This window comes from Oryza glaberrima, chromosome 10 (genome assembly GCF_000147395.1).
Source record: "Oryza glaberrima chromosome 10, OglaRS2, whole genome shotgun sequence".
Taxonomy (NCBI): Eukaryota; Viridiplantae; Streptophyta; class Magnoliopsida; order Poales; family Poaceae; genus Oryza; species Oryza glaberrima.
The window spans coordinates 15,802,622-15,824,311 of NC_068335.1; the positions used below are offsets into that span (position 1 = coordinate 15,802,622).

General features: G+C 40.6%; 1 protein-coding gene and 1 long non-coding RNA gene across 12 annotated transcripts; one reads left to right on the forward strand and one right to left on the reverse strand.

Moving 5' to 3' along the window:
• The first annotated feature begins 1,441 nt into the window (after window positions 1-1,441).
• LOC127785603 (AT-rich interactive domain-containing protein 1-like) lies at window positions 1,442-11,490 on the forward strand. Its single transcript, XM_052313001.1, has 2 exons — window positions 1,442-2,317; window positions 10,508-11,490. Exons 1-2 carry the CDS (start codon window positions 1,457-1,459, stop codon window positions 11,195-11,197), a joined length of 1,551 nt encoding a protein of 516 aa, XP_052168961.1. The 5' UTR covers window positions 1,442-1,456; the 3' UTR covers window positions 11,198-11,490.
• A 302-nt stretch (window positions 11,491-11,792) lies between these two features.
• On the reverse strand, window positions 11,793-21,237 carry LOC127785604 (uncharacterized). 11 transcript variants are annotated; one of them, XR_008019804.1, is made up of 12 exons: window positions 20,570-20,878; window positions 20,359-20,464; window positions 19,828-19,933; window positions 18,915-18,981; window positions 18,530-18,632; window positions 17,684-17,776; window positions 15,986-16,053; window positions 15,312-15,372; window positions 14,874-14,972; window positions 14,700-14,797; window positions 13,553-13,641; window positions 11,793-13,270 (listed from the first exon to the last, which is right to left on the reverse strand). It is a non-coding gene; the product is annotated as an uncharacterized LOC127785604 (long non-coding RNA). The 11 variants fall into 11 exon arrangements; XR_008019803.1 differs by having other exon boundaries at window positions 13,553-13,685; XR_008019801.1 differs by lacking the exon at window positions 13,553-13,641 and adding an exon at window positions 20,006-20,036 and having other exon boundaries at window positions 11,794-13,270.
• Between the last annotated feature and the right edge of the window lie 453 nt (window positions 21,238-21,690).

The following is a 21,690-nucleotide window of genomic DNA, read 5'->3' on the forward strand; positions in this document are numbered from 1 at the left end:
GCACACATGGCCAGGTCAAATCCCTGTAATTGTGACGGTGTGCCCAAGATAGGCCTCCGCCCTCGAAACCAACCTTACGGCCCTAGCCCACTAACAAGCAGCCATCAAGCCCCCGAGCTGGCATCGACATTGGGGCACCCTCCTTACCTTGGGGCCTTCCTTCGAAGGAGCATCTACAGGCGTCCTTTTGTTGGACCTCAGGATGGTTACATGCACCCCCCATATGGGCCCTTATCGTAACGGTGGTGGGTCCTGTAGTGCCCCGTGCAACTTAGGTGGGGGTGGGGGTAACCCTGGTTGGCAGCTCACTTCTCCAACACTATGTTTTCTTGAGAGATATTAATCTATTTTCTTCAATATTGCCATTGTTTTGAGAAAATCCGCTGCAACACATAAGCATTTAGCTAGTTACTAAAACAACTCTACGACTAAATATGTTCTTACATGGTTAATGCACAAGTCATTTACATGGATTTACTTGTGGGTTTAGGGTTGTAGGGGAAAGTCATCTTTTTTTTCTTTTCTTATTTAGATTAGGAGGGGCTGTTATATAAAGAAACACAAAATTCAACTAGGAAATCCAACTTTAGCATCATCCTATTGACAGTGTGAATACACCATATACGCGCTGCCAAAAGATAATATATTTAATCATGCATTAAATTACATTGTATATTACTAGGTACTACTAAATCCCTTCTAAATAAATGAGAACACCGTGGATATCATTTTGATTTGATACTAAAAGTATAGAACAAATACAAAAACTCATGAAACATGTGACATATAATTCATTACATCTTATATTACTATCACAGAATAAAATCTACATGTGTAAACACTTTTTACATATTCTGTGCTGTTTTAAGATAGTTGTTTCTTTTACGAGAAAAAATAGCCACTTTAGATAGAATGAGACGAAATACGACTCACCAACCATGGCTCATACCATCTCATTACAAACAAATAGGATGACACATTTTAGGAAATAAAATATAGCGTGCTCCACCTACCACCATGCCATCTCATTCCAAACAAATATTCCATATAGGATAACACGTTTTAAGGAATAAAATAAAGCGTGCTCCACCTACCACCACTATCGATAGGTGACCCAAGCGTGGCCTACCTACCACCTTCCACGAACCTGCCATCTTTTCCAAATAAACTTAGGTGGTCCACAGCTAATCACTAAATAAGACGTGGCCCACCGCTTTCGTCCTTATCCCACTCCTCCCCACCCACCCCTCCCCACCCCTCCCCTTCCCTACCCCTTCCCTAGATCTAGGGTTTTGTGCTCCCTCCATGATTTAAGAGCTAGAGAAACCATTTGCCATCCTTTTCTCCCAAAATTTTTTCCCTCCCTTCTCCCAACAACACACCATCGAGCAAAGCAAAGGCGAGAGGAGGAGAAGACGAGGAGTTTTCTCCCAATCCTGAGGGCTTGCAAGCAAAAATGGCCCCCCTCCCAACCCCACCACCACCATCCGCCCCTTCCTCCGCGCCCCCTTTCAAATCCAACGCCTCGAGCTCTCGCCCCAACCGCGCGCCGCCCGAGGGCGCGCCCACCTCGCCGGCGGCGGCCACCAGGCCGCCGCCGTTCGCTATGGTCCCGGCGGTGTCCGAGGCCGTCCTCGCGGTGTTCGACGTCTCCACCACGCTCCGCTCGCAGGGGTACCTCGCCGGGCAGGAGCTGCCCAGCATCACCCTCCCCGAGGACCGCGCCCCGGAGGTGTTCGAGCGGCTGCTCGGGTCCTTCCTCGCGCAGTCGCATGGGCCCGGCGTGCTCCCGCCGCGCCCCATGCCTCCCCTGCTCGGGGACGGCACCCCCGTGGGGCTGCTCCGCCTGTACCTCGCCGTCAGGGCGTGCGGCGGGTTCGAGGCCGTGCGTTCGTGGGCGGCCGCCGCCGAGATGGCCGGCCTCAACCCCGCCATGGACGTCCCCATCATGCTGGTGTACCACAAGTACCTCTGCCCCCTGGAGGCGAGCTTCCTCAGGGCCCAGAAGCTGAGGGAGGAGGCCGGGAGCAGCGGCGGGAGCGCCAAGAAGGGCAAGTTCCTCGCGCCGGCGGCCAGGGACGCCGAGGGCGTCGAGGAGGTGCTGGACCTGAAGCGCAAGAGGGAGAGCCTCGTGGGGATGCTCAACTGGGTGCGCCAGGTGGCGAAGAAGCCAGATCGGCGTCGCTCCGGCAGGAACACCGCCGACAACCACCTCTCCATGGCGTTGATGTTCCGCCGCCAGATGTTCGTCGACGACGGCTTCAGCGACAAGCCCCATGGCTGCGCATCGCCTGAGCCCGAGGCAACAGAGCCTGAGGTAAACAGCTCACTGCCTCCTACATCTATTTTTCTTGAAATGCTGCTTGATTGATAATTTTATATGATTGATTGTGTTATTGTTTTGTTAATTACATTGGAGATCTAGATTAGAATGATGTCGTTGCTCCTACTCTGTTCGATTATAAATGTTGGTGCTTAGATTTACCTTTCGGGAAGTTAAATCTTCCATCACAGAGCATTGCTCGAGGTGTTGGACTGAGGGATACCATGGCTAATGTGTAATGCTTGATCATGTTTGAGCATTCGTATGTTTCCTTTTTCTTTTCCATATGCCATGATGTTTGCTCTATGTAGTTCGAGGCATAAGGAATTGTGTTGCAAAAAACTTGATCAGGGTAGAACCTGGATTTTCGGTTGACTGTTGGTTGGAACAATCGTTCTGTTTTGCCTAATTCTTGCCAACTTTTATCTGTTAAAACTTTTCCTTAGTCAAATTATTTTTGCGGTCATCTGGCCTTTAATTTTTGAACTTGAAGCTAGTTCTGTTCTTGTAGTTACGAGCCTACGAGCATCTGCTTGTGAGAAAAAGGAAAACACAACCTTTTCCATTTGTAGTATGGCAAGTTTTGATACTACTTTTTCTTTAAAAAACTTAAATTTAGCATATGGAGTTAGGTATGCCAAAGTACTATACCACACTTCTATTTCTAAGACTAGCCGTTTTGGGGATCATTGGTGACTAGTAAATGAAGTTAAGAAAGTTTGATGCTAATACACTGTTTCATGAGAAATTTGAAAGTTCTCTATTCTCTAGAAAGTGCCCGTGGGTGATGCCTAACGCCTTGGCCTTTTTAACATTATCTGATTTGCTATTCACATGAATATGGGTGATCTTCTTTCCATATTTCAGTAAGCCTACTATGAGTAACTTGCTGCCTAATGCCTATGGATATCCTGCACATCACAACATAGCATAGTATGTATTGTTAGTTAAAACAATATATGTTTTGCTAGTAATACATTTAGGGGCAAAGATAACACTCTTTTCGAAAGAAACCTAGGCTTTTAGGGCCAAAGGTTATAGGAAAAAAACATGGACACACTGCTATGCCACCCTTTTTACTAGTATAATCTCACATTGGTGGGCTCCACTATCTCATTTTATCCTCTCCTCTGCACTCTCCTTCTCCCTCTCCCTCTCACTCTCTTGATAGTGACAAAAAAGGTGAAGGCACAAGGCTTCATGATTGATGACATTCAAGGATTGGATAGTGCATTGCCTTAATTGGGTCTACTAGAATACTAATGAAATGTGTCCCTTATCTAAAAGAGCTCTGTTGTCTTCACCAATTTGTCTTCTCTCTTGATCGGATCTAGCCATGTTGTGTTCCTTGCAATGAAACATCCTTCTCAATTGTTGACCCTGTCGTCACAATTCCTTGAGAAATTGCAAAAGCTAGAGTTTTGCTTTAGGATGTGTTTGGTTGCAAGGATAGGATGGGATGGGTCGGGGCAAACCCACTTTTAGGAGTGTTTGGTTTAGGGGTGAGTGGGTTGGGTTTGTCCCTGGAGAGGAATATTCCTCTTAGATCCGGGACCAAGCTATCCGGCAACATCGGCTAGACGAGCTCGTCTCACCTGGACAGAGCATACAACGTCGTTCAGATTGAGCCGAGTTTAATTGCAATCCCACCTCTGCATCCGCCGGCGCTCGTTCGCTCCCACCACCCGTCCACGACCGCTGGCACTCCGACACGACCACCCGCCACCACCTCCGCAATCGCTGGTGCTCCTCCGCGACTCGTCGCCGCCACCGCTCCTCCGTGAGCGGCCGACACTCCTCTGCGACCCGCCGCCGCCTCTCCTAGAGCGGCCGGCGCTCCTTCGTGACTCTCCACTGCCTCCTCCACGAGTGGTTGGCACTCGTCCGCGACCCGCCACTGCCTCTTCTCTGCAAGCAGTTGACGCTCCTCCGTGGCCCACCAACGCCTCTCCTCCATGAGTGGCCACCGTCGCCTCGCCTCTCCTCCGCAACCGGTCATCCGCTCGTCCACCCGCCTACCCTGTTGGTCGCCGCAGCTCCTTTCGCTTGCTCGCTCGTCCGCTTGTCGAGTCACCAGCCGCTCCGTTCCTCCTTCGCCCACTCATGAATCTCCTCCTTTTGCCTTCTTGCTCGTTCACTCGTCGAATCGTCGGCCGCACCGTCCCTCCTCGCCTGCTTGCTCGTCGAGTTGCTGGCTGCGCCCGCCCACGCCGATCCTACCTCTGGCTGTTGGCTCGTATGCGCTCTTCCCACCAACGTGGTGTTGGGATCAGACGTGGGTTGACGGTAGCCACAAATGGCGTCCATCCCATCCCTCCCTCATCCTTTCTACGAAACAAAGAACTGGTTGGTCCCATCCTATGAACCAAACATGTGAGTGGAATCATCACATCCTAAAAATCAGGGATGGTCCCATGCCATCCCAACTAGTCTTAGAACCAAACACATTCTTACATTACATCGTAAAACCTTGGGTTTTGTGAAATTTCTTCCTACAAATTAGTTTCTCTGATAGAAAGCCTTGAAACGAATGAGATGGAAGCAAGGAATGACCAAATGAAGCATAATTCTGCCCTAGATATCTCTTCCCTACCTGCACAACTCCCATTCAAAGCAGTAGTTATGATATGGTATCCATCCTATGGTATATATCATATTAGAAACTTGTTTAGAGAAACTTTTTATCGGAGTCACTCAACATTACTTTTCCTGCCAAATCATTATTACTTGAGTTGAAGGCCAACTACATCGACTACGTCTTACAACTTTTTGACACATTGGATGGCGTGATGGCAATCAAGCAATGTTGGACATCAAAGAGATAGAATATAACATGTGATGCTTGGATGGCCAATGTCACTACAATTGGTCAAACTTCGAACTTATTGGCACACTCTTCATTGAATATATTGCCTTTGGCATCAATGTTGGTGAATTTGTGGAAGTAAACGAAAAGGATCATGAATTCGTGACTCACACCTTATGTGTTTTGGTTGCCCATGGAGATGACCTTATTGATGTTAGACCACGGTTAGGGGCTCCTCTCATTTGCTCCATCCATCAAAGCTTTTGTTAATCTTGTTCCACATGACATGGCGTTTATATTATACACTTATATGAATGTGTGTTCACCACCCATATCCATCACCCTTTTAGCTAGAATGGCAAGTAGTGCAAGTGTGCAACCAATATCCATGATTGAAGGATTCTTTGTGTAATGTTCTGAAAGGTGCCTACTTAGCTTGACTAAGTGGCATCTAGGTACTAGTTGGCATCCTCTTGCCTGAGTTACCTAGCCGACGACAGCCGCATAGCCCCCCCACAATTATGTGTAAGTATTGGTCTACTGCCTGACTAGTGCTCAATGTCGTGGCAAACACTGGGTCCCTATTATCTACTTCCATGTTTACTAGATTGTTACCATTCTGATCTATCTATATAACTTTTATGGAAATACTAGACGGCATTTTCCATTTAAGGGATGATCCTACACTTGTAGTTTCTTCACTTGATTTGTACCCTTCTTTGTTAAGCCGTTGCCAATCGGCTTCCATATTCTTGTACTTACCAGTTATGAAATTTCATGACATGATTTTCATGCCATTATAGGTGATGTGACAATCAAGCAGAAAAAGGTAAACAAGAAACTACATTACAAAACTTGGAATCGCAATTGTGATCTTGACATGAGAACAAGGATGCGATTTTATTTCTGATGCAAGAACTTTAGTCAATGTCTATTTTATGAGACTCGGTCTATTGCACTTGATTCCATGGATGTTTTACTGAATCTTGTTGTTTGAAATTTTGGAATGAACTGTTTATGGCCGTAAATTATGCTAAAAGTAGTTGTAGGTGGGGAATAGTTGTTGTGCCTTCTATTCTATGGTGTAACTATTACCGAGAATAGAAAATGATGCATGGAATGGTTATTGTTTCAAGCAATGCACTACAAAGGCGATATAATTAACTAGTGCTATATGCTAGCGTTTGGTTCGGGACGGGGAGAATGGGACATGATCGTCCCGCAACGAGCCCTTGTCCCTTCTTTTGGTTTGGAGAACCAAGTAGAACAAGCTAGGACAGACTCATTCCACCGTGTGGAATGTTCTGCCTAGATTCGGAACTATATTGTCGAAAAAAATTGGCCGAACGAGATCATCCCAACTTGTCTCGCTCAGTCACATGGCTGCATCTGATCAGGAACCATTGGATCACTAAGGCTGACTTTCGTCTCTTTTCGACGGTTGAGTCTTGCAGTCAAGCTCCTTTTTGCCTTTGCACTCAAGGACTTTCATGGCATTGCTTTCCCTTAGCTTTGTAATTGAGGGGATACGACCATTGCCATGGATATCGGGCCGATGTCCTTAGTGTTAGCTAACACGAGATGGGGGACAAGATGCATGGTAGTGGCATGGCAAAAGTAAGGAGCAAAAACGGTAGATACACTAGAAGGTTACTAGAACTAATCTAATCTTATTCCATTTCTTCAATCAAACACCGAATAAAGCTCCGGACTATCTCATCCTTTGAACCAAACAAATCTAGAACCATTTCATTTCGTCAATTCGTCATGTCCCATCCTATAAAAAAAAGGACCATCTATCTATTCCACCTTATTCCCCCAACCAAAACACTATCTAAGATTTTAAGTAGCTCTTGTTGTAGTTGATGCGAATTGAATCTCAAGGAGAGATTGATCGAAGTAGGATGGCATGATCTTTCATGAACATACAGACTGTGATAAGTAGTTGCCGAGTTGCAAGATGCAAACCAAGAACCAAGGATAACTCGACGACAACAGTCGCACTGAGCAGAAGTAGTCGACAAATGATGCGGTAGAAGCAATGACACCATGCTATGCTACCCATGGTCATGATTCACACTATTGAAGGATACCGATGCACATTGTTTTCACATTATCAAAATCATAAAGTCTAGCCTAGTTGACCGATAGTTGAAAAAGTTGGTCCAGTTGTGCTATGGGATTATTCATGCATTTAGACCACTTTGAAGGTAAATATAGTGAACCGCAATTGAATCGACTGACTGAATAATTGGAATGTTGAATGGATGAGCCAAGAGCTCGGGTGGGTCACTCGTCTGGATTATACTGATAATACTTTTCATGTTTTGATATAAGTGATCCCATGAACATGAACCATGACCAAATTGACGCAATCCCTTAATCTTGGATTGGACTAGTGTCTGATACAAGTAAATGTTGCGTGTTGCAACTTGGTGGGTTTATTCATCTTAGTTAATTGATCTACCGTGAAAATGACTGCTCATTGGTATGTCTATCAGCATGGACGCACCTAGAAATGGGCCAAAGCCATGGTCCCAAGCCTAGTTTCTTGATACATCTGTGCTACGATGGTGAAAATTTGCACACCTCGATGGACCTTTAGTCCCTACTCCCATGCCCTGGTCCATGGCCTATGTGGTCTGGGGTTTGGGTTTGCCCTTGCCTGTGAGGGCTTCTTGATTGCTTGCCCTTATTGATCAAACTTGATCGAGTAATTGACCTGAACTAGCTCTCTTGCCACCGATCAACCAGTGATTCATGGTTTTATGTACTAGAATATAGTAGATAAATAGTTGCCAAAAAGTCCTATGCTCCTACATCCACTACCTTATAGTTTTCTACTTTCTGCCAAACAACCCGTGCATACATGCTTAGTTGGACCCATGCCTATTTGTGAGTTGCACGTCCATGGTTTGAATCCAACACCCTAAGTTTTGGCCACTTAATTTGTGTCATGAATAGATTGAGGTAGATCGAATCATCGTTTTGCTTAAACATCGCTTTGTCTAATCTTATTTTCTTTGATTCATGTTGACCTAACTATAGAGACGGTAAAATGTTGCAAAGTGCATAACCTAGGATTTAGGTTTGGTTTTTTCAAGTCGAATCGTCATTCCAAGATATGATTGATAGCATTGCTCTATCTTTCTTGCACTTCTATGATTTGGGACTTGGTTGATTCATGCACTTCATACTCCTCTGCATACCATAAAGTTGATATCTTGTTATGTTTCGCATTTGTTAAGAGGAATGTTTGGCATTTCATACTACTGATGTGATTAGTCTTGGTCAATTAGATTAATTTGGGCTGCCAATCGTACTGTCAATATCCTTTAAGTGGTACATCCAAAACTCCCTATGATATGTTGTACCATCATTTTTAGGTGGTATAAATTCCTCGTGAAGTCCATCCTTTTGTGATATATTAGGTATGTAGCCTACAATATATGAAATCGCTTTGCTCACATGTCTTTGTGTTAATATGCTTCTTATCTTGGTTGGAGTATGTTGTTTCTTATTTGGTTGTCTATGAAAACATTTTTGATACTTTGATCAATTAGTCACACGTTTGAGTGCCTATTGGTTGCTCAATCGGCATATGGTTGGAGATGGTAGTGTTGAAAAGTTATACTGGATTGGCAGTTTAACTAGGAAAAAGTGGAATGGTTGGTTGCATCCAAAAACCGTTCATACTTTGTAAATTTGGATGTTTTTAGCTATTCGAATTGGGTGGTTTTTAGGTGAACTAGGCATTAAAACCGTGATGAGTTGGACCGGGTGGAGGGCTGATGATTTTTTGTAGTGGGCCAAACCGAGGTCCAATTCCTTCCATCAAGGCTTGCGTCATCATTTCTTCTTTTTGCAAAGCTCCTAAAAAGGGGCGCTAGGTGGGGACTCGACCTCGGGTTTCCATGGTGTAGGCAACCTAGAAAGGAACATGCATCCTAGATGATTATTTTGATATTGTAGTTCGATCGCTCGGTTGAACAGTCAAACCACTTGAACATCGCTTAGCTAGTTCACTTTCTAGTTCAATTGATTATACTGTGGGTGCCTATGAATGAACACTCTAAGGAGCACCGAACACCTATAAATGTGTTTTGTGTTGATTGACGTGATGTTTTAGAAATGAGTTGCTAGGAGTTACTTATAGGATTGTAGCTAATGTACAAAAGGCTACAATACTTTTATGTGCACTAGATAAGCAAGGAAAATCATCCATAGGGTGGATGACAAGCAAGTCTTGCCTTTGCCCTGGGTTGTTGAGGTCATCAACCAATATGTTTTGCTATAGGCCAATTAGACCAATGCCCATGTGTCGGGTTAAGGACTTGCACCTCTTGAGGGTAGCCTTGTTCGTCCCTTGCCTCAGCCATAGAGCACATGGAGTCTAACCCATGCCAATACTAAGGGAGTGAGGGTGTACCACCTAGAAACCATGAGCTGCTTATAGGGGAACCTTAGAATAAAGGGTTCCATCAACATGCTACAACCTTTGAGAAAGAACCAAAACACTGGTCACATACTTGAGTGTAGCAAATAGTGGCAATGAAACTTGAACCAGACAGATAACTGATGCATACCATCTAGAAGATCCATTCCATGTTTGATTCTTTTCCCTAACTATAGTGGGTATGTAAATAAAGAGTCCTCGACTTATTTAAACATAACTACAATTGCTAGAGACAAGGTGATGCTTGTAATATTCAATAGACCAGTAACAATGCAAAACTGCAGCCTGTCCAGTTATTTTTTTTCTTTAAATGGTAATATCATCTACTTAAAACACTACGATATTTCTTGTCACTGTTGTAATACCATTAATGCAAGACTTTCCATGCATATGGTGTAGTGTAATTAATTGCTTACTAGCTATGACGTGTAAACCTGATTATCGTAAGGATGAGGTAAAATTGCATATTCCTCATCTCAGAATGCACGTATAGTGTAGTCCATGCCTATCCGTAAGACCGTAAGATGGGAAAACCTAGTTGGCTTGCTACTGTTTTACTTGGCAAGATGCAAGTAGAGTATGTTCTGGAATGATCCTAAGTTTAGGCTATATTTGTACTTACCATAAGATTGAGCCAGCACAAACCACACCTGGCAATACCTTTCTTCAGATTTTGTATTCTGTGTGGAATTGTGGATTGGGCATTTATATTTCTTCAGGGATACGCCATGCTTATCCACTTTGTAATCACGAACTGGTTGCTACATATTAGCTTATTATTGGTTTACAGACCATACATATACAATCATTGTAGAACTCAAAACTGCTTGACATGCATGCTGAACTATGGCCTATTATTAATTGACAATTCCTTCCTAAGATATAAAATAAAATTGAGAAGGATCACTTTTTGTTCCTGCAGAGTGGTCTTACAACTGAGGATGGACAGTATGATGGATGGGATGATCAACAATCTGCAGGTGGGAGCAGTAACTGGAATTCTCGTGCAAATCGCTCTTTTGGTCTGGCAGATATTCCAGAATGGACTGGGAAGCCTTCATTACTTTATGAAGATCCAGATATGCTGAGATTTCTTGGAGAGCCTATTTTAACTCCAAAAAACAATGAGGTCTTTGATGATACTATTGGTAAGGGCAGGCCAGACAAGTGCAACTGTGAAGTCCCAGGTTCCACTTCTTGTGTCAGATTTCATGTGGCAGAGAAAAAGACCGAGCTGAAGCGTGAAATGGGCTCATCATACTATGCAATGAAGTTTGATGAAATTGGAGAGGATGCAGCATTAACATGGACAAAGGATGAAGAAAAGAAGTTTGAGACCATTGTCCAGCAGAATCTGCCTTCATCCAAGTACAATTTCTGGGACAAGCTGCGTGCCGCCTTCCGTTACAAAGGTGAACGTGCCCTTGTGAGTTACTACAACAATGTTTTCCTGCCGCGCAGAAGAGCCTTCCAGAATCGAGTAGCTCAACATGCTAATGGTGTAGATAGTGATGATGACTCAATTGAACCTGCCTTCCTACGCCTTCGTCAAGACGGTGGTAAGAGTAGATCCAGGTCTTCTGCTTCCTCTAGGAACCAAAATCAGTCTTAGGGTGATAGTCTTCTATAAGTAACTGGTGGCTCCAGTTCAGCTTCACCTGGAGCTCAAGACTCAAAAGGTTCATTTATTTTTATCTTCACCAATTGGTTACTAGACTGGAGACGGTAAGTGAGCTTCAATTGGGAATCTCACTGAGACTCGGTGGTGGTTTTTGTGAATACCTCTGTGTGGCGCGTTGCCCGTTTACCTTAAAATCTCAATGCAACTGTGTTGATATTTAGACTATCTTAAAAGGTTGTTTTACCATTACCTCGGTGTCCTGGGTGGAATGAGCGGTTGTTTCATGTTGATATTGTCGCAGCGATCCGGTAAGCTGTTGGCTTGCTAATGGTAAGCTTGGTTGACCCTGTTTTGAAGCATGATATTGTAGGGCAAATGTTCCTGAGGATCTACTCATGCAAAGTAACAACTGAAACATGAATGAAGGCCATCATTCAGTGTCTGCTCCACCGTTGCCATCAATCCAAGGTAAGTCAGAGAAAAGAGGGCCATTTGGTTTGTTGCCCAAATCAGCCAGCCAAAACATTGGTAGTGTATTCATTTGATTTGTTGCAAAAAAATATCGATATTTCAAAATTTTGGCAACAGATCAAGCCACCGTACTTGACCAAATTTTTTATAAGGTCTACATTGGCAAAATGATTCAGACATGCCCTTGCCCTCACCCTAACAACAATGGGAGTTCGTATTCTTTGATACTCTGATGTAATACATGATTTATGTAGCAACACTGTTGTAGAAAAAGACAATTGCTGGTCTCCTTTCGTATGTGATGGATGTGATTAGTAATTTTGAAATTTATTATTTTCACATCTCACAAATAAAGTTAAGTTTGGACAAGATATTTTACATGATTGTAATTATCTCATCTACATATGGGATTTTCTTTTAATTTAGATGACATTTTAGTCGTGGTTTACACAGGAATTATCCAGTGAAAACTATAAAATAAGTAAAATTTCATTTGAACAGTGTTATTTGCTTGAAATTTGTCAATTCTTTTTCTTTCCAAATGAAGTTGAGTTTGGTAACGTAGTTCATGCCTATACCTGTACCTGGTATTTTTATGAATTTAAAAAAGAGATCCGATTTTTCATGGATTTTTACTTAGCTGATCATTTTCAGCGGATATTTCTCCTTATAAACGAGGCCTAGACGCATATGTTACGGGGCTATCTTGATTGTACAGCAATTGGATGGCCTAGAAAGGGTGAAAGGCAAGTCACTGTAGGTTGTTGTTTTCTATTCAATTTAGAAGTCAATTGCTCCAATAGCCTATCATTGACCAGTATTAAAGAACGTCATCTGGGTACCCTATTCTAAACAGGAAGATGAAAACTTACAAGCTACAAAAGAGACTGAATTGACAGCACCACAGAATACAATTTAGAAGGTACCGCTTAATCCACTAATGTAATGTTCTATTATCCTCAACCTTGTGGAGAACTTCAACTGTTTGATTTTATGGGATATGTAATATATGGACTAAAAGTAAAGTAACTTTAATGCTCTACTTCTTAATTCTAATGTGTTAACAAAATCACTCAACCAGTTAACTCACGTTTCAACTACGAAAAGATCAACATAAACGCATGTTTTAAAATATAACTAGATGCTGGGGCGCGCCATTGCGCGCCGCCTGCATACACTAAAACACGTCCATGTACTAAAGCAATCAATTGATAAATATATTAGTAACATCATATATTCTATATTAACTCTCCTGTGTATATCAATGACACCAGAGTTGAGTCAGTAATCCATCCTATGTAACAAATATCCCATGTAACTACAAAATAATGGGTACTTTATTATCAATGCAAAGCATCCCCTACTAAAACCTCAGTTTGTTAGACTTTTAGTTCAAACATGAACACAATGCTTTCATTATATAAAAAATATAAGTAATTCCTCGTACAAATTGCTTTGGTGCATACACCAAGAGAATGCATTGGTGACATAAATAATTGATGACAAATTGAAAGGTCATAATCTTTGCAAATAGGACAATTGAAGAACAAAGGGCTTGACTTTCCAATATTAGATTCAGCATCGCATCACATCCTGAAAAATGTAAACAGGTTGAAATGAAAGCAAACATTAGCTAATTAAATCACATTCAAAAGAACCTGCAGACCTGCAGGTACATACTAATACCCTAATAGTAACATCTTATCATAGTGCGCGCACACACTAAGGGAAAAAAGGACAACCTTGTTTCAAGGCCTATCAGTGCTAGAGGAACATTGATCCATGAATGTATTTTTATGAGGTAGCAGCAATATATAGGAGTATTATGCAAAATCACATTCATCAAGTTATAAACCAAAAAAAATAGGATTTTACCCTTGAAGTAATGACATTCTATCTTCTCACAGCTGCAGTTTTGTAGTCATATACAGGATAGTGTAAGTGGAGCCAAAGTTGTAGCATATCTATTGTGTCATTTGTGGAATTACTAATATTAGTATCCTTCAAGCTGAAAGTAAGAAAAGCATAAGTAACTTAATAACTAATAAATCTCCAAAGGCTCATCCATCTTTTACTGATATAAAAAAAATAGTGGTGGTGATGGTAGCATTCTATGATGAATAATATTGTACTATCTTTTTGGTAAATGAGTGAATCATTCCATTAGATACTCCTGTATATGCATGAGGCCATTTCATTTAACTTGAACTATGCAGGAAATATTTTAGATTTGGGGATACCATTTTTTTTCTAGTTTAGAACTTTTGATATATTTATGATAACCATCGACAAAATACTAATTTCAACCAAGTATAACTTCCCAATTTTTTGCTGAAAACTAATCAACGTCTAGCATAAGATGCAGGGATACGCGAACATGATTTACATATTTATAAAAATAGTCATGTGCAGAGCACCCACACAATACCAAGTGACCGCTGGCCCTTTTGAAAGCATGAAAGAGCAGGGAAAATAGATGGCTAAATCCACAATATATACATGCATTTTTTTGCGAGGATTATATACATGTAATCCATACACCTTTCTTAAGTGAAATACATAAACAACTGGCAAACCAAAAATAAAAGCACAAAGGGACGCTTAAATACATAAAAAGAAGATATATTGACATTTAAAAGAAATCTTAATCATATGAGTAAAAGCTAGAGAAATACTACCTCCGTTTTTTAATAGATGAGGCTGTTGACTTTTTCTCACATGTTTGACCATTCGTCTTATTCAAAAAATTTACGTAATTATAATTTATTTTGTTATGAGTTGTTTTATCACTCATAGTACTTTAAGTGAGATTTATATCTTATACATTTGCATAAAATTTTTGAATAAGACGAATGATCAAACATGTGAGAAAAAGTCAACGGCGTCATCTATTAAAAAACTGAGGGAGTATGTATATAATTCAGCATCAATCCATGTATCAGTATTATATCTCAGTGCTGACATGAGTAAAAAAAAATTGAGGTAGCAAATTCTTATATTAAAGGAGAAAAACAACACTCACCTTCCTGGTTAATGGGACTTTTTAGCCCACAGTGCAAAACCTTTTCTGTAAGCTTGCAATTCATATCTACAGCAAAGCATTTGTAGCTTGCAATTCATCTGTAGGACAGGCATATAATAAAATCTGTCAGCCATCGGCAATGGCAGTGTGAGCTTTTCTATTTTCTTTACTTACCAAACACTGTGAGGCTCTCAACAGAACTGGATAGGGCTCTCTCAATCATTTCAAGGCCAAGGTACAACAATCCTCATCTAACTTAGATGCTTCACTTTCCTGATTACAAGTTTACAACATCTCCTTAAAAGTTTTGAACCATAAGCAAAATTTATGTATATGGAACCAAAACCTTCAAGATCAAATTAAAAGGTAGCCTAAGGAACAAAATCTATGCCAAAACGGTAACGATAACTACTATATTTGAAAAAAATACTTGATAATTCCAAAAAAAATATGCACGAGATTCATTTGAGTAAATAATGAGATGGAAATAAAATGTAGCCTTGAAAGCTATTGTACCAATCAACAGCATTCTGCTTACTCAAGTTCAAATGAAAAGGAGCACATACCATGCCCAGAGATTTGGAAGTATAAAACAACTGAAGCATCACTCACCATGGCTTCCACAATGTCCTTGACTGTTTCAAGGCTGAAATATTTTTCTATAGCCTCCAGCCTATAGTAACACAGAGAACAAATGAGATATACATGAACAAATAATACATTTTTCCTAATCAGTGACATGAACAATGTGGATGCTATGCATACATTCACATGAAAATTCATCATTATTTAAGAATATAAAAGCATGCAAGGTGACCCCATTCTCAGCACATTCAAAGTGCAACCAATGTATATTACTACCAGTCAATTATATTACCAAGCGAACCTAGCTCCCAAAGAAATATATAAACCACAGCTTTACAGGTAACGCAAAGATTCATGAACCACACAAAATAGCACTCGGCTTGATTAAAAGAATTAAGAACTATATGCCTTATAAATATAGAACTATCTATTCCACATTTCCATGATAGTTTTGTGTGTCTTTCTGCAGAATAATGTAATTACACTGAAATAGATGATGGTATGAGTTCTGAAATGCAGTTCAAAACATTTTTACCAAGCAAAGGAAAGCATCTTGATTCTACTATAATTCTCATGCTATGTTTAAAAGAGGACAAGATTATCTAGCATTCCAGCAACTTCTGCATATGACATGTTAAAGCACTTAATAATACAATCTCAGTTTATAAATTAGAAATACATTTACTTCTTATATGTCTTACCTACAAATAATGCTATTCTTATCTGGATACACAATATCCCCATGTATAGAAATAATGCTGTCATCATGCTGAGAGAGAGAGAGAGGTCATTTGTCAAGAAGAGCAATACTGATTCAGAACTAATCATCAGCTGAGAAAAATAAATCATATTATAGTTTCAGGTTTGTCACTCTGTTTAGTAAATAATGTTGTTCCACTTTTTTTTGTTAATGCGTAAGTTCCAATCTTAGCATACCTTTGTCAAGTTAAAATGATAACTACACAAGTTTCTTCTGTCTTTGACACCTTGGTCTCCACAGTTTCATTTCACTTTTCAAGGATGAATACAAATTACCGAAGGGGTCCGTGATTGAGCCCTCAAGAGAATCAAGACATGTGCTTAAAATAAGTAGTAAGCTCTATCTTCACCTTTTCTTCCCTTTCTTTGTCGTTTTTTTTATTGACAGCTTTGTAGTTGATTTGAGACAGTGCAGATAGTATTTACTTTGATGGCATGAAGAATTTTGAGAATCAAACTGAAATGTTGTTAGAATGAATGGGCATGTGTCTGATACAGTTTCCCAATACCTAGGACTATTTTCTCATTCTATTCATGCATTTGGTCCTAGCATTGAGTGCATGAAGAGTAGCAAATAAGTCATCACAGATAATGCTGTAGTAAATCCATGGCCTTTTCATAATTAAACCAACTTTTATCCTGTTTTCATTTTATCATGCCAAAAGGAAAAGAAAGAAGAAAGAAACATCATAATCATGTAACACTGTGAGGTAGCATTTCAATGCCATGATAAATCCCTGTCACGTTTTATTGCTGCTTATTTCATTTCATATTAGTTCCAGGTAAAATTTAAACAGGCACACTCCGCTCTTCTTTAATAAGCTTATCTTCTGTGTTTTTGTGTAGTTGAAGGAGAAGAATTGGGGAGCATACACAGCATGCTTTTGTGCAAGTCTATTTTAGATCTCTAGAAAGGAGACGATCCATTTGACGGAAAATCAAAAGACAGCATCCAAGAAGACATGGCTTCTACCCTTAAAACTGAAAGGGGCACTTAAGGTTTAAATGGCATATATCATGTTTCGAAGAGCTTGACGTTTTATTTCTGGGAGTTCAGACTTATGACTTATGAGAGCATTCTTAGCTCTGATCAAGTATATTCTTTGCATCATTTTTATTTGCTTACTAACTTTACTCTTCTAGCCTTGAACTCTCTCAAAACAGAATGAGCGGAGTAACCTTGAATTTTGATCTTGCAAGACATTTCAATGTCTGGAAATTGACCTAAGTAAACATGTTCAGAGGGGAAAAAAGAAGAGAGAAACAGCTGGCTGCTGGGTTATGCAAATGATCTATAGAATAGTTAGCAGAAACTCGTCTAGGGAAGTAAATTATGTGCATATTTCACGCAGGATCATTTGCACAAGGCCCAGCTTGCGAAGCCAATAATCTAATGCGGTAACCCAGTAATAAATTCGAGGTTCAGAGAGCATTGACATTCCAACTCGATGTAATCGAAGTAACCAAATCACCAAATACCCCCCATGAAAGCAAGGACAACGGTATTGATTTCAGTATTTTACACCCCAAAATCAAAACACGAATTTGGCCACAGTAATCCAGATCTTCAGATGCATGAGGCCCGTCAAATACAGCAGAATAAAAATTATCATCAGAATTAATTTAGAGCCTCAACTGACCTGAATATATTGATCAATACAGCAGGGCCTAATCTGGAAGCTCAGGACGACATTAGCATGATGCATGTTTGCATGGCTCCAACTCCTGGACTCCTGAGACACCAAACATGGCCTTAGATATTTTCTCCTTTAACCACATCAAATCATTGAAGCAAATTACGTTCAAATAAAAAGAAATAACAGAACCAGCCATAGAATTTATGCATCACATCATTAGTAATTAGAAGTCATCAGAACACTGCAACTTAAAATGCCAGAGAAAACACATCTTTACTGCTATCAACCAATAGCACTTGGTTTCACTGGATATATTGGCATGATTTAATTTCCATATAGATACCAATTAATAGTGATGTTATCGTGTAATAAAAATATACTGCATATATGGAAGCGAGTGATTCCTTTAAAGGAGCAGCTTGGAATATGCTGCTCATACAATGGAAGATGATTCTAAGGAACAAAACCTCTGGACCGATACAATGTAAACAAGACCAAAAATAATCTGGCTTTACATCACTTGAAACAAAATAAAGTAAATACATAGTCTGAAATATACACTTCCTGATAATCTTGAAAAATCTAAGGCTTGATGACATATTTTATATCCACGGATAGTTTAACCTGCCATATTTATCTTCGCCCTAGCTTATTTGTATTCCACAAATTTAAGAAGTAGAAGAAGTATATCTGCATATCTGACCTCATAGTACTGAATACACATAGGTAAAAGAGAAATGCATTCTTCAGTCTTGGTGAGACAGAATGAACAGTTAAGAAGACACTACAGATGGTCGACATATAAAACCACTCAGACATTGTTGTGGCTTGGATTAAGAATGTACGTACCCTGAAATTAGTGTCAGGTTCAAGAAAATTACCAGCATAACTGGTGCCCGTCGCAATCTGTCAAATTCGTCACTTACAAATTTTCCTCACTTCCCTTTCTCCTCTACACAAGCCATAGAACAAATAAATTTACATACTTTTAGTAAAAGAACTATAGCAGCCACATCGAACAGTACACTGGGGGAGGTTCGGTTTGGAATTGTGGCGCTTATGACATAGATTTCTCTAGACTACTCTAGATCTTGCAACACATCACGAGCTTGCAAATAAGCATTGTGGTAGCTAAAGTGACAACCCATAAGAAAGATCAATGTTGCAGTGCTGATTAATTTATTTTCACCCCTTGATGCAAATCATCTAAAAACCTATACTACCATCATATTACCTGAAGATGAATTATTGAGAGCTGAAGAACATGGAAAATTCTGGTATGCAATCCAAAGGTGTCAAACCTGACATGAAAAAGGAAAATGATCAGATCAACAGAGGCTAATCATACCACACCATCCTCAATTTTAAGTCAACCAATCTCATATTATTTGCAATTGACTGAAACCTCTGCATGAGTTCATTATTTTTGTCTCTCTTTTCCTTATGGCTATCAAGCAACCATCAGTGACCAACTGCAGTCCCATTTTAAGTATTTACTCCCTCCATCTACTTTTGATAGTCATATTTCCAAATCTGAAAATTTTATTTTTGATAGGCATATTTCAATCCAACAACCTATCATCTTAATGATTTTCTCGAATTTAATGCGTGACTCTCCATTCTTCCACACATGATTGGCTACATGGGCTTCGAGAAATGTAAATATTAATGAATCGCTTGTTTACGAGGGATGACTAGTAGCATGCTTAAATGAATGATAAGTAAAATTACTTATCCTTGGTCTGTGTGTCAAGATGAAATATGACTATCAAAAGTAGATGGAGGGAGTAACATTTAAGAAAACATTAAGTACAGTAAAATGGGAGATTGAGATTAACATCTTCTGAATAATAGTGCCAAATATAAGCTCATCCTCCTACCAGTTGTACTAAAAAAATTTGACTGCCAATAACCAATACGCTAACTACTAAAAAAATTCATCCAGTATGTGAAGCTTCTAAATTTTTCCACAAACACACTCCAAAACCCTATTCTATAACTAAGTCCCAAGAAAACCTAAAATACCAAGAAAAATACTAAGAAAGAGAATAGATTAATGCATCTAGAAATGAATCATAACAGCTTGCTAGAAGTGATTTGCTATTGATTGTTCAGAGAGCAACGAGTATGAAATATAGCTAACCAACCTGGTCCTCTGTGTTTTCGGATGTCATGGCATGGTCACAGCAAGCAGAACAACCAGTTATGGTGGAGGATTGATCAGAGTCGTTTATATGATCCTCAGGCACAACACTGGAATGAAAAGGTGCCACATGTATAGAAATACAAATCTGAAATAGTAACCATGGGGAAAAAATGGCTCACCCATTGGGGAAGCATGATATATTGCAGATTCCTTCAACCAAAAAAGCCGAAACCACCAAATACAAAACAAATTTTGAGACATTACCCAAATGCATTGGCTCTGAAGTGAAATGATAGGCATGTTACTGCAGATTTATTCGCGGCAAAAGAGTTTCAACTTTCCAATCACCCCTCCACAAACCCACTCCAAAACCCTATTCTATAACTAAGCCCCAAGAAAACCTAAAATACCAAGAAAAGTACTAAGAAAGAGAATAGATTAATGCATCTGGAAATGAATCATAACAGATTGCTAAAAGTGATTCTCTATTGATTGTTCAGAGGGCAACGAGTATGAAATATGGCTAACCAACCTGGTCCTCTGTGTTTTCGGATGTCGTGGCATGGTCACAGCAAGCAGAGCAACCAGCTAAGGTGGACGATTGATCAGAGTCATTTATATGATCCTCAGGCACAACACTGGAATGAAAAGCCCAGTCAAAAAAAAACTGGAATGAAAAGGTGCCACATGTATAGAAATACAAATCTGAAATAGTAAGTAATCATGGGGAAAAAATGGCTCACTCATTGGGTAATTGCAGATTTTTGACAGGATGTCTCCATCTCTAAAGCAGCTTCTAGTATTAGTGCATGACTGCTTCACTATGGAAGACATATAATCCTTTGAATAAGCATTGTAGTCCCTTTCTTTACCTGGCACTGCTTGAGACACCTTGATGTGAGTTTATGGAAATTGTTCACAATTTTTTTATAAAAAAAAGAAATCTCTAAATGCTATACAAATGGGAGAACCTATGGCAATGAACATAGTGTTGATATTAGGTTCCGATGTTGTGATTGCAATGTCCCATTTTTCGAACTTTCTTCTCGAGTTCACCTAGAAAAAAAGATCTGATCAGTACTTCAATCCCAGCTGATGAGTTCTTTTAGATGGAATGGATGCAGGTTCTGTAGAACATCATAAACATGGCAAGATTAGGGTCTCTCAAAATTTCATCACCAACAGTGGCATTAGAGCACCTGGTAAATTGGTATAATCCTTAGGTTGCTCCATTGCATTAATAAAAAAATGAAAATCACTGTCAATGTTGATGTGCAACAATTCATGGTGTATAGGGAAAAAAACGAGATTAACTATTCCTCATGGCAACCTTAAAAGAATAACTCACACAAACCTGCACATCCTTTGTAATCTCCTGTGCCAAGAGTTTAGTAGTCACCGTCACCGCCGCCGTCTCTGGTGCCATGAGTTGCTCGCTGCTGGTCATTGGCCTTGTACATTGACGGCAACGCGGCTGCCGATGAAGCGACTACCTGTGACCCAGAGGACACAAATGGGAGGGAAGGGGAAGGCATTGGTGCGGCGTACGGTGGATGCCCCTGCTGCTGGTGGTGGTGGAGTGGCTTCTTAACGCAGTCTGTTGGCGACGGCGACAGTGAGGGCGACGCCGACGACCATGGCGACGCCGATGAGTGGTGGGCTGGGGTGTCCTTGTGGAGATGAGAAGCAGATCTGGCGCCGGGAGGACGAAGACCGCGCCCGCCTCAACCCCCACTCCCTCCGCCGTCTCCCCCTCGAGTTGATGCGTCCGGAACCTCGCGGCAGTCCCGCCGCCAGGATTGGGCCCTCAGCTTTTCGCGCCGCCTGTGATGCAGCCGTCGGCGCTCCGACCTCGTCGTTGATG